At 39.6% G+C, this 13,173-nt stretch overlaps 1 protein-coding gene across 2 annotated transcripts in view; it reads left to right on the top strand.

The window, feature by feature from the left end:
- The window catches only part of mpp2b (MAGUK p55 scaffold protein 2b), a 51,457-nt gene that overhangs the window by 18,447 nt on the left and 19,837 nt on the right, over positions 1-13,173 (top strand). The window contains exon 1 of one of the 2 annotated variants that reach the window (XM_055057675.1): positions 985-1,267. The exons of the other annotated variant lie outside the window; for it this stretch is intronic. Coding sequence (XP_054913650.1) covers positions 1,177-1,267 — 91 coding nt within the window. The 5' untranslated portion in view covers positions 985-1,176. Of the gene's footprint in view, positions 1-984; positions 1,268-13,173 lie in introns of those variants that run through there. 2 annotated transcript variants of the gene reach the window in all.

Below are 13,173 nucleotides of genomic sequence, written 5' to 3'. Positions count from 1 at the left end.
GAAAAAGTTGAATATGTGTCGCATTTGCCTGGCGTGTGAATGTAGCTACAGACAGACAGAGAATCGGACATGAACGGTTACACAGTATGCTAATTGCTGCTGGCTAGTCTAAAGGAGCTGAGTGGGGGAGTTGCAGAATAGTGCTGCTCTGTAAGGTGGAAGTTCTGAAGCTTGGAAATGGCAGCTCTGAGGAGGAGCTTTGGTCCCATCAGGCACAGCTAAATAGTTGCCATGGAAGATTAAAGGATTTCTCGAAAGAGTCAAGGAACACGCCAGGTATGTCTTTGGTGAGAGAATAACATTATAGCAAGATGTACAGCTCAAAAAAGTAGGTTTTACATGTTTCTGCTGCTTTAAAAATATAATGAGTAGTTCATGTGGGACCTAAATTTTTGCAAAGCAATTTTTTAAAACATTTTATAAGGGCACGTTAGTTCTTTCAGCTCAGAATCCAAAACATTAATAAATAGCTATGAATGATTTAGTGTCCCACTGCTGGCTAACTGGGATGGCTGGTTTGGGATTACTGTTGTTTCCTCAGTTGAACTGGAAACATTATCTATGGAGATGGACGCCTGGGGATCTTTGTTCAGGCCTGGAAGCCATTTTGCTCCTGGTGTCTGACATGGATAGATGAATCCGGAATCTCCATATATCCTGTTTACTTCAGCCCAAATTGCAGTAAAAAACAAAAGCCAGATACGGTAGATTTTCTTTATATTGGTTTCATGTGATACAGGTCTGAGTGACTAAAATGCAGAACCTTAGCTGATGCACAGTCCACACCTCCTTCCTCCTCATCCCAATCCTCTGCGGTTCTTTTTCCTTGTTGACCCCTGCAGAGAAAACTGGACAGAAAATGGTCCTGCCTCCCTCCCTTCCTCTTCCTCTAGAAGGCACCACGCTTCCTTCTCTCTGCTCCTCCTCCTCTCTCTTTACTCTCCCATCCCTGTGCCGTCCCTTTTCATTCATGCAGAAGAGGAGCCTCTCAGCCCAGGCACAGCTTCTACACATTCATGTTGAGAGCAGGTAGGGGAGGATGTAGTGAGCGTGAGGATCTGTTCTGGACGGAAGAGGCGAGAATCTGTGACAGAAAGACACAGAAGGGGAAGATCTTACCCGAGTATTGGGCGTGTTGCTGGGAGTGTGTGCCCCGTGAGAGAGGAGTCGCTCAGCATGGCTGGCAGCCCGTTTGGGAGGCTCTCTCTGGGGGAGGACGACTCAGCCAACTCCTTGGAAGGAATAGAAGTGAAGCTGTGCGGGGAAGGTAAGAACCAGGCTTGTACCTGCAGGCTGGCTCAGAGATCTTTGGATGGCTCACCACAGAGTCGAGAGCAAGAATGCTACACAGAGGAGTAGATCATAGCAAAAATGATGAGTGGATTCAGGGAGCTGCTTGCTGGTGGAGCTGCTGGTGTTGGGTGGCCAATTGTTTTAAATTTGCCTAGCACCTGCTCTGATGCAGTGCTGGGATGAAGATGAGCGTAGACAGGTTGGAACCGGTGGTGGTGTGTGTACAGCATACTGTAAAAAGAAGAAACCCTCTACCTTCCTGAGGCGTCATAGGACTGGAATCAGAATCAGAGCTGGGGAAGGTATGAAAGTCTTACTGTGCCATAAACTTGAGAAAAAAATGCATTAAAATGTAAAAACTGTGGAACATGATACATCTTTGAACTGAATTATTCAAACTGCAGCCAATACAAATGTGAATTACAAAACATGAATTACTGCAGCTACAATGGTGCTATCTATAACAGATATTTATGTATAAATTAACTTTTTTGAGCTTTACATCATGTTACTATGTCATTCCCTCCGCATTGATTCTTTCATGTATGTTGGAGAAATACCTACATGCAATACCTGAATGGTTACCTCCTGTGGCAACCATTCAGATGTGCAAAATTCCTAGTCTTCAAGGAAAAAGCTGCAATTTCCAAGCCTCCAAGTTCCCGCCTCACAGAACAGCCCTCCCTCTGCAGACTAGCCAGCATCCATTAGCAAGCATCTCGTTGATCTGTGCATCTGCTGAGCTCATTATAGAAGCTATTTACCAGCATTTCACTGATGCTGGTAAATCAGTGTTAACCCTTCAAACATTGTTGAAGGGTTGACAGAAGAGCCATAACGCAATGACTTCCTGAAGGTGGAGTTTCAGAAAGAGAAACTCCACCTCTTTTTGAAACGTTTGTTTTTGAAGATGACCTCTTCAAAAGCAGAGGTCATCTGCCTCTGCTTTTGAAGAGGCAGACGACCAATTTTAAATTAAGTCATGTTTGATATACAAAGAATTTTTATAACAACTGAAGTTTATGAAGTTACTTAAAAAGACACTATTTCGCTGGGAAACACATAATACTGCCCCTTTAATGGAAGCCAAAGTGGGCGTGGCCAAACATCTCTACAGTGCCCCCTACATTGAGACAGGCCAAATCATCCTTTCTACAGATTTGCAATTTGCTACATAGAATTCTCCCAAATGAAGAAAAAACATCTCTTGGTTGTTTGTTCTAAAATGTACAAACAACCAGGAAGACGGACATTTAAGATCAAAAGGTCATTTTTTGCAAGTTTTCACATGTACTCACCGTGAGCTTTAACAAACTCCTCCTATGGACATCGAGTCATTGGCTTCATTTGTGGTCATTACTCAGGAAAAGGGACGAGGGATTAGAGTGATCAAAAGTTTTTGTGCATGTCTGCAGGCCATAAACTTTTCTCTCTTCACCTACATGCCAAAACATTTAAAACTGTAGAACTGCACCAAATGCATCAAACACAGAATGAGTCATTCATGTTGGATTTACGACAACACTAAGGGCCAGGGGTCGCCACATGGACGGAGCTTGCAGCTATTTTTAAAACTGGATTTTGATACATAGACTTGAACTTGCAGCAACATGTTGGGAAGGGTGAAATCCTGAAAGATTCTATGATTCATACGTTTGACTGCACTGACTGCACTTCCTCTGATATCAAAAGAATTTTAAGAAATAGGAACAGCTTCGAAACTAAATGTAGAAAAATGTTTTTAAAACTCAGTGACCTTCACATAGTTTAAAGTCTGTTGAGCGCAGAACCAAAAAAAGTGATAGTGTGTTTCTGATGTGAATGCAGACCTGCCTCAATCTAAACCAACTACAGCAACTATGCAGTTATGATTATGATATCACAGCTTAGCATTAAGATTGATACTCCTACATGTTTCTTTGTCTGTGCCTTGCAAGAGACCATTTATGAAGGCCTGAACATTTCTCTCAGCATTTCTAAACGTGGGTTACTTGGACTGCATCTGAAAACAAATTTTTGTGTGTGTGTGTAAATAGAGAGAAACTACGCTATTTTCACTTCAGGTTACCATGTCAAGACAATTTTGTCTTTTCTCTAAAGAGGACACTAATCATTTCTGGGTTTTTATCTACAAATGAGATTCAATTGAAATTCAAAAATACTATTTTAATCCCAAAGGTAAATTAAATGTTTTTATATAGAATATGTCAAGATTACATTTGAGCTCTAAATCCAAAATACTCATAAATATGCGAAAGATTTTCTGTCCCACTGGTGGCTGACTGGAATGGCTGGTTCGGGAGTGCTGCAGTTTCATCAGTTGAACTGGAAGAGTTATGGAGGGAGAAGGACGCCGATGGACGCCGATAGAGGATATTATTCATGCCTAATTATCTAGTGGAAGATCAATAACTGTGTTTCCATTAGCCATAAAATCACAAAAATTAATTTGCTTAATGGAAACAGCGATTTTGAAAAATCCTGTTTCTTGCTAAAATGTGTTTCGGCGTGGTTTTTCAGTTGTATCAAAATAGATGTATTTCGCAGTGTGAACACTTTTTTATCACAGTGATCAAAAGTTGGATTTTACTACTGTTGGAAATGACATAAAGATGACTAGAAGGAGTAGGAGGATGTAACTGTTTACATCCGTCTGCCTCAACTTTTAAAGAGCTATGATGTGAACAGATGATCATAATTTAATTTCTTATTTAATGGAAACACCGCAATTGTGAAATCGATTTTTTGACATTAGCAGAATATCGAAGATTTGCCCACATTTGAAATGGAAACATAGCTAGTAAGATGAGAAACATGGAGAACAAAACAAACAACGTGGCAGATCCTGTTAGAGATAATTCTGTTTGTTGAACTGAATAATAATGTCTGGCTAATGTTTGCTTTTCCACCATGGGAACCTCCATACTTTCATAAATAATTAATGGATTTCATCAATAATAAATAATATTGCATTTCTTGCAACAGTATTTCTTTTAAATGCCGTTGTTTTGGCGCCGTTTCTGTCGATTCATGCACGCAAATACTTCAGGACACCAGCTGAGAGGATTAGAAACAAAAACAACTAGTTTATGGTGTCATGTTAAATGAGACAAGACTACAAGCTTCATCACATCACTTGCCAAGCCCACTGTGTGACACATAATGTGTGGCATTGCAACGTATCCTCTGCTCTCTAATGTAGCCTGACAGGACGGCGGTGACAGCCATGATGAATCACATTATCTGTCAAAGCAGTCTGTCTACCAGTTCAGGGTGAGTGCATGCGTGTGCGTGTATGTGTGTGTGCTCCTGTTGGTTGGAGACGGTGTAGAGCAGACCTTTGCTGCATTGCACATTCACGGTGAGTAAGGACGGGGATCATTCAAATGCACAAGCGTTCGTATCAGAGAAGCCTGAAAGTGTCAAACTCCCAAACTTCACATCCTGCTCTGCCTTTCTGCTCCCAAAAGCCTCACGCTGCAAGAGAAATCCTTTGAAGGCGAGTGAAGCAGCGTCCAAGCAGAAGATGATGGATCATTGAGTGCACTGTGTTGGTAGGATTAGACTGTCTAAAAAATCATTTGGGTCTCATCAGAAAAGGACAATTCAATTTGATTCTAGCTCAGGGTGTTCGATAAGGCTATTCAATGATCTCAACTTAATCTTTCATTCACAGCTGGTTGGAAAATGTATGTAGAGTCATATAGGGACGCACAGATTCACTTTTTTCACTTTTTTCAGTTCCCATACTGAAAAGTGATATCAGTTTTAGTATTGGCAGATACCGATCCGATACAGAAAAACGGTGCCAAATTGGCATTTTTTAAACATAGACATACATGTACTGAATTACAAATTTATTTGACAACTCTGAACCAGTGCAGCATACTTAAATACATAAACATCTTTACATGTTTGGTCAAACGTGTTAAAACTTTAATTTGTTCAGTCATACAATTAGGAATAGAACAGCCAATGGAAAATAAATAATGATAAAAATGGACTAAAACAATAGGTTGACTACCTTGGTCAAACATGTAAAAATAAACTGCATCCAACCTTCTTTCAAATGGTTCAGAAAGTGCAATTAATGATTCTAATCATAATGTAAACTAAATAATGAAGCATGACGTTTCTCAAGGCACAAAGGACAAAGCATAGAGTTAGACTGAATAGACCTGCTTTATGGACACAATGTCATAAATACCTGATCAAGAACTGTTTTCACTATTGGAACCAATACAGATATTAATATACCTGTGTTTCTATAGTCAAAGTCAAAATGGCTGCCTCATTCCAGCCACTTCAGAGGATAAACTTTATGCTGCCACACAAAAGAGGTGTGATTAGACTGCCAAATGTCAACATCTGAGCCAAGTCACGTCTCCAGAGGTGACTTTAATAGAAATGCAAGTCTTGCCAGATACAAAAAAGCTTAAGTTGGCTCCGGGACTAAATGTGAAAGGCTTTTTGCTTCTGGCAATGCATGGATAATTAATGTGTAAAATATCACAAATTCAACTTTACCTCAAACCTGAGGGTTTTGGTTTATCAAATTAATAAGATTATTGGATCAGTTTGGCCAACTGTTCATATCTAATTCTTCCACAAATGCATGATGTTTCTCATGCGTTTGTGGAAAACAAATGCATGAGAAACACAGGATATTATATTAGACGTTAAACAATGAAGAAAATTTGATCAAATTTCTTATCAGGGAAAATGAATATCAGACTATAATAATAGTAGCAGTGTCTCTTTCAGTAAGTTGTTTCAACTTGTATGTTATATTAATGATTAAAAAACAGATTAAAGTCTGATGTAAAAAAATGTATGATTAAAAAAATGAATCAATTAAATTGTAATATTTTTGCATTTTTACTGACAGAGAGGTGTAAAGCATATCTGTATGCCATATTTCCACTACTTTTCTGCTCACCCAGCCGATCCAAGCAGAGGGGAAAACACTTTGTGTTCTCCTTGGAAAGCAAATTGGTTTGAGTTGCTCTTTGGATGCAAACAGACTTTAATGTCAAAAGGCAGCAATGAACCCTCCTTTATTTACATGCCACAGTCGTCTTGACCTATGAAAATCTTTCCACTAGGAAGAGGAATGTGTGTATGGTGATATATTCTGCAGATTTAGAAGGTCAAAAATCACCAAACCATGAAAAAAAGGAATTTTAATGGTTATAAATGAGTTGTGCCTTGGAGCCTTTTGGCATTTTGCATTGTGCAACTTGAGCTTGGACCAAACCTTAGAACTGAAGTTCAGGCATAAACCGAAATGTCACTTTTTCCTACTGACTTGTTATTCAAGACTCAGTGAAAGGAAGTCAAGATCACATTGTTGGCAGCGTGGATGTGGATTTATGTTATAATCCAAAACAATGAAGAGCATAATTGTGAATTGGAAGAAAAAGGAGAAGTTTACTATTCTGTTTGTTCTACAAATAAAGATCTGGAAATTAGAACATGCATTACAATACATATTATGTTGAAACAGCAGAATGTTTCTACCAGCTTTGCAGATCTTGCCAATTCTTCCTTCCAGTTTAGCACAACCTCAGTCAGACTGGACAAAGAGTATCTGTGAAAATCAAAGTTCAAGTGTAACCATAAATTCTCAGTTGATTTACTTTGACTGGACCAGTTGACCGCTGACACTCTTTCTGCTAATTCAGGGGTTATTGTCCTGCTGGAAGGTGAATCTCCTCCACAGTCTGAAATAGTTTGCACCTCTTGCTGCAGCTCCATCCCCACAAGCGGCATGATCTGTTCAAGGTGATGTGTACAGTGTTAGCTTTGGCATTTTGCATTTAGGGCAAAAGTTTCACATCTGATCTCATATTACTAGAACATCTAGTGTGGCTACACAATAGATGGTGTGTAGCCACAGTTGGGGTCGATGAGAGGTGTTAGTTTTTCTACCAGCTTAATTTAAAGAAGAGTTTTCTATGTCTCCTTCATGGCTTCTCAGTGGAACACTGGTAAAAACATTGTTAAAGGGTTAATAGAGGAGCAATGTTGTGTTAACTGAATGAAGGTGGAGTCTCAGAAAGAGCAGGAGCTTATTAAAGAGACAGAGACACAATTTCAAGGCGTTAAATTACAAAGTAAGACCTCTTTATATATATATATATATATATATATATATATATAGACTTAGAAATATAAGCATATATTTCTAATACCTGAAGTTAACATAGTTACTTCATTATGCTATAAAGTAGCACTATCTGGCTGGAAAATACATAATACTGCTGCTTAAAAACATATAACTTTCCCACCACTTTTGAATTCTCTCATAAAATCCCAGTGAAATACATCGCTGGTTGTCATGCAATAAAAATCAACATGGATACGTTTTCAGTACACCTTAACGCTGCATCTGTCTAAAAATAAATGCAGGTAATTGAATGAATGTTGGAGTTTTCAAAAAGCTTTGGTTGGCCTTGTTCACGCTGAGCAGATGAGCTTAAAAGTCAAGCCTGTACAAGTAGCTCTCAAACACACAGACCGGACCAGTGAAGCACCGTGTGCTGCACACTACACAAGCCCACACACACACTTCAAACAGCAGCCTCCTAACTCATCTGGACGAGCTGCAAGAAGATTTGACATTACTCACACACAACAGAACAGGATCCATTTCATTGCATGCATTCTGAGTCCTCTGCGCCTGAGAAACGTTGTCCCCTGAATTCATAATGAAGGCAGGTTACGCTCTGCAGATACATCAAGTCGAGAAAAAACCTTTTCCTCTGGAATAAAAAGTCATCATATTCCACAGTCAGAACTTAATAAGTCTGGAACACGCCACAGCGGAACAGACTGTAGCCCCCATTACCTGTATCACCAGACTGAGCCGGGCCTGTCATTTGTATCAGTATGCAGTCTGAACACTTTGAAGATTTCATCTTTTGCTCCTTAAGGGAGTTATAGCAATTATAATTTGCTGTAGAGCTGAGGACCGCAGCAGTGAGTTTGAAGAGTTTAATAATGCATTGAAGAGGTGTCTGTTTTCAGGCACTTTTTTTCCCCCCGAAGGATAAACTCAATATACTCAACTGACAGTTTAATAGCATGTCAGTGAGCTAAGAGTGCAGTAACATCAGCAGGGAGTATTTTAGGGGGGAAAAACAACTTCAGTAATGTGTTTTCACTGCCTGACATTTTTAACTAGAGTATTTTATCCAGTTGTGGATGAGAAAATAAACATCTCATTGATAAATTCTCATTTATACATAGTCAAATCTGAAACCGTGTTGTTGTTTTTTCTCCCATTTATTGATCAGTTATAAATTCTGGGTACTAAATGTCTCTCCTGTCTTTTAAGACTTAAGACGCTTGTTTTGGGGGCACTTCACATGGAAAGGAAGCTTGTTTTAAACTCCTTCAGAAATCATCATGATCCTAAAAATCTAGTTTCTGCCTCCAACATTGAGGAAAGCTTTTGTTTTCTGGCTAAAAATAATTCTATAATTCACACCTGTATTTTGATCAGAAATTTGAACTGTCCCAAAAACCATACAATGTTGTTTTATCTCCCCCAAAGGTTAAGTTTGCATACTTTTAAATTCGATGAGTTTTGAAGTTACTGTCAGGCCTTTCACCTGACCCTGAAGATTTTTCCCACTGTGATTTGAGTAAAGGGAGATTGCAAAATATTAGATAATGAATGATTCATGACTGAATCTCTTACTAGAAAATAATAAATATTTTGAAGGTCCTTTTTTTTTTGTTGTGGCTCAAAACATCTTTGGATCCTGCTGGAAAACCTTCCATTTCTCAGAATGTTGTGAGCACAATGTTTAGAACTCTAGATCAGGAGTTTTCAAATCCAGGCCTCGATTATTTTCCCCCGCATGAACAGGGGAAAGATAAATACTCTTAGTTTGAGTCATTTTTATGAATAAGAAAGTTGCTTTCACAACTTGATGTCCTGCAACTTTGACATTTGTCTCTGCTTCAGCACACCTGAACCAATTAAAGATGTCATAAGCACAATTGTGCTAATTAGCAGGGTTGCGTCCCAGTTGAGAGGATTTGACAGGCCCTGTTGGCTTTGGTTTTTGTCTGCTTAATTTTAAAACTTTGTTGCGATAAACTGGCAAATACATAGTTAAGTGAAGGAAATGTTCTTCAGGTGTTGGAAGGCTGACTTTTTAACTGTCTTTTTAGCAACTCTGAAAGTTCAGCCCTGAGTCAATGTCTACAGCCATTGATTAGTTTGATCACTAGATTATAGCTGTAACAACTAGGTGTGTTTCCATTACAGATGTGTACAAACCTTTACCAGTATTCCACATAATTCTGCAATTGCTGTGTTTCCATTAACAAAGAAACTCAGTTTAAATCATATGTGAATAAGTTTGTTCAAGGAAGAAGTCATTAAAAAACTTGCTGTGCCATCATCCTCCTTCCACTGCCATTTTCGTCTTTGTTTGCGGCAGTGGCAAGATTGGGTTGTTGGTCATGTGACTCACGTGATGTGAAAAAAATGGTTCCACTGCAGTTTTGCTAAATAAACTAATTTTGAAAACCACCTTGCCCTAGTGCCAAAACCATTGTATTAAAAAACAAGTTTTTTGGAAATGGGTGATTATCCATTAAGCAAATTTATGTTCAAACTCTCAATCTGTGGAGTTACACAGTCAACAGAAACACATCTGTTGACTGTATAGTGAAGTTGCGTGCTGACCTGATCGTTCCTCTTTGAGCCCAACGATAATTTGTTCAGTTTTTTTTTTGAGTAAGAAGTTAATACTCCTTTTTTGATCAAAGTTCGGCAAATTTTAGACATCACTTCTAAAAAATGAACAAACTCTCCTTTTTTAGAGGATCTCTTTGCACTTTAAACCAACTTCTTTATTAGAAGTTCAGTAGAGCAGGATGTTGCGGTGGACCAATGATGGGGAGAGGAGAGGGCCAGCTGCAGGCAGCACTCTGCTGTGTCTAACAGCCCCCTGAGGATCGGACATGGAGAAACAACAACAACACAGATACTTCTCCCACATCCTCATCCCTTCCCCCCATGTCCCCGCCCCCTGGCTCCTCTGAGCATCTTCTCTCTGTTTATCTAACCGCTGCTCCTTAGCAACCTTCGCTAAGTGTCGGCTGAGAGGTTTGTGTTCCTTTCTGTGATCTAACTACAAACGCTAACAGGCCAGGTTGTTCCACCTCCGTCACTTTGAGTTTAATTGTAACCCTCCCTTTGGGATGAAGAGGCACTCAGGCGAGCCTTTCACCGACTGAAGTAGCTTCATTTGGGTTTCCTGTTGTTAGGCCTTGCTAAAGAGGTTCTTGTTCTTGTGATCTTTATTTGAAATGCCATATTGAAAAGATTTGAGTTTTTCACAAATAACCTACGACTGACATCTTGTTTTAATGTCTTAAAACTCATGGTAAGATCTCCTTAAACATTCACGTTTTTGCAGAACCCCTGACACTCATGTAGGTACATTCTGCTCTGACACCTGGGTCGCCTTTGTGTGCGCTTAATTCCCCCACCTGCTGAACAAAACTCCTCATATAGTATCAAATTTCTGCGAGCAGTATAAGCAATTTAGATCCAGCCAAGTGAAAAATTACTTTCTGCTCACCTGTAAAGGCAAAATGGATGAAAAAAAAAAACCCGAGTATGTTGTTAAGAAAAGCGGCCTTGAGGGGCTGATAAGGCGCATGAGCAGGGGAAAGATAAATACCGTGAGTTTGACTCATGCAGCTCAGTCTTTTTATGAATAAGAGAGTTGCTTTCACAACTTGATACAAGATGAAGTCTTTGCATTAAAAAGAAAGGTTCTGTAAAAGAACAAAAAGTTTAAATTTGATACTTACACCTTTAGTGAAGTTTTAACCTGCATGGTTATGCTTCCTTTGATGCACAGTGTGTTTAATTCAAGAAGCTCTTAATACCCTGCTATAGATCAGGCTTTATTCTTAATAACGCTAATAAACAGTGAATGGACTCCAGTCATACTCGGCTGTAGGATGGGTTTTACTCCCTCCTCTTTGACTAAACAAGTTCATGTCTGGCTCCAGATTTGATAAATTAGTTTGACATTGATGTGTAATACCCATCTGCCCTTAATGCAGTGCTTCTCAATTATTTTCCGTTACGCCCCCCCTAGCAAGAAGAAAACTATTCGCGCCCCCCACTCCCCACCGTGACTATCCATCTCTGCATAACATTTTTTCCTTATTAACATTTTTTTCGCTGAAAAAACTCTAGCGGCTTATCGGCGTGATTGGGATGTAACGTATTTAAGTGACGCGCTAATTTATTTGGCTTCATGCTGTCCGCTGCGAGCATTTTTAGACACAGCAAACACACCGGTCTTTCCTCTTCTCCAACTGTAGTCACAGTGAAGCCAAGCGCTAAATACGCTTCGTCGTATTTCCTCTTAGCTTTCGGTTGACTTTCTGTTGTCTCATTATCTTTGTCTCTCTCCGCTTTTCTTTTCATCCCTGTGAAAAACTTTTTCATGTTGGGGGTTGTTGAATAACGGACGCCATAGACAGAACGCAGTCGGAGCTTTTTGTTGACTTAACACTGCTAACCAAGGCAAACCTGTTGTCTTGTAAGTCATAAAATGTTGCACTGTCGCAAACGTGACAGAAGTAACAATGAGAGCGCCACTGCCGCCTACTGTGCGCAATTACACTTTATACTAGTTCGGCCAAAAAAAAGCCTGTTCCCCAGGATCACACGCCCCCCCAGGTATCGCACCGCGCCCCCCAAAGGGGGCCCGCCCCACTATTTGAGAAGCACTGCCTTAACGGCTCTGTTTTTTCTTGGCAGTTGTTGAGGTCCCTGCTCAGTCTAGCTTTCATGTTCGTTGACTTGGTTACACTTATTGGTAAAATGAAACCGTCGTTGTGCTCCTTCGAGATGTCGCCTCCCTCCGTCTTGTCTGGGAGTCTCACTAAGTCCTTCATTGTTGTCAATCATTAACAGCTCACTGAGGCAATGTCCCTTTCCATCCTTTTATAAACAGGCTGACGCAAATCCACTACTAAGGGAGTCCAATTGTGATTCCGGTTTCAGTGATAATTATTGGTTGATGTCAAAACTGCTGTTTCTTAGTAAGTTATTATAAAATGCTGTAAAAACTCAGTTCAGATCTTTACTAAGCTACAGATCTGAATCATTTTCACTCTAACTTTCAGAAACTGAAAATCAGTAAATTAGCTCTTCTGAAGGTTTACATTTATCTTTTAAAGTCTTGTGAGGCAGGGAACAGTTTAAGAAAAATGATACCTGGTCTCAGTGCAGCCCCTGATTCCTGTGACTTCTATGTTACTGAATAGTCTGAGGGTTTTGGCTGGTATCTCTGGAAGACTTTTAAAAAATTTTCTGTAAACAAGTTCACCTGTGAGATTACTGCTCTAACTTGTGGGGTTCCACAGGGATGCATTCTGGTCCTATTATTTTTGGCTGTAACATGCTCCCTTTAGCTGGCATTCTGACATTTTTTATTACAATTCTTATCAGTTTTATGCAAATGATACTCCACTATAATGTCTTTTAATCCTACTCCACTGTTTACCTTAGTGATTGATGCTTATATGCTCTTCAGCCCTCTAATTTTTAAAATGTTTTCTGCCTACATCCTACGGCTCTTCAAGTAGATAAGAGCCATGAATTTCATTGTTCCACCTCTTTCTGCCTGTTTCTGTCACAAACATTAAGAACTGCTGCTGTATTTTTAACGCTGACAACAAAGAATCTGTTCTCTGTTATGGAAATTCTTTTAGACAAATGGCCCCTATTAATAAAAACACCCACATGTCCTACTGTCAGGTCTGCTTTGATTAATTCCCCAGCAGTGGGTGATGTCAGGTACTTTAATGAGTCATATTCTAAGTCTGGAGAGC

The sequence above is a fragment of the Poeciliopsis prolifica genome, unplaced genomic scaffold (genome assembly GCF_027474105.1).
Source record: "Poeciliopsis prolifica strain line A6 unplaced genomic scaffold, Auburn_PproV2 SCAFFOLD048, whole genome shotgun sequence".
NCBI classification, from domain to species: Eukaryota; Metazoa; Chordata; class Actinopteri; order Cyprinodontiformes; family Poeciliidae; genus Poeciliopsis; species Poeciliopsis prolifica.
Note: the sequence above shows the minus strand (reverse complement) of the source record. Positions and strands in the feature narration are given on the sequence as shown.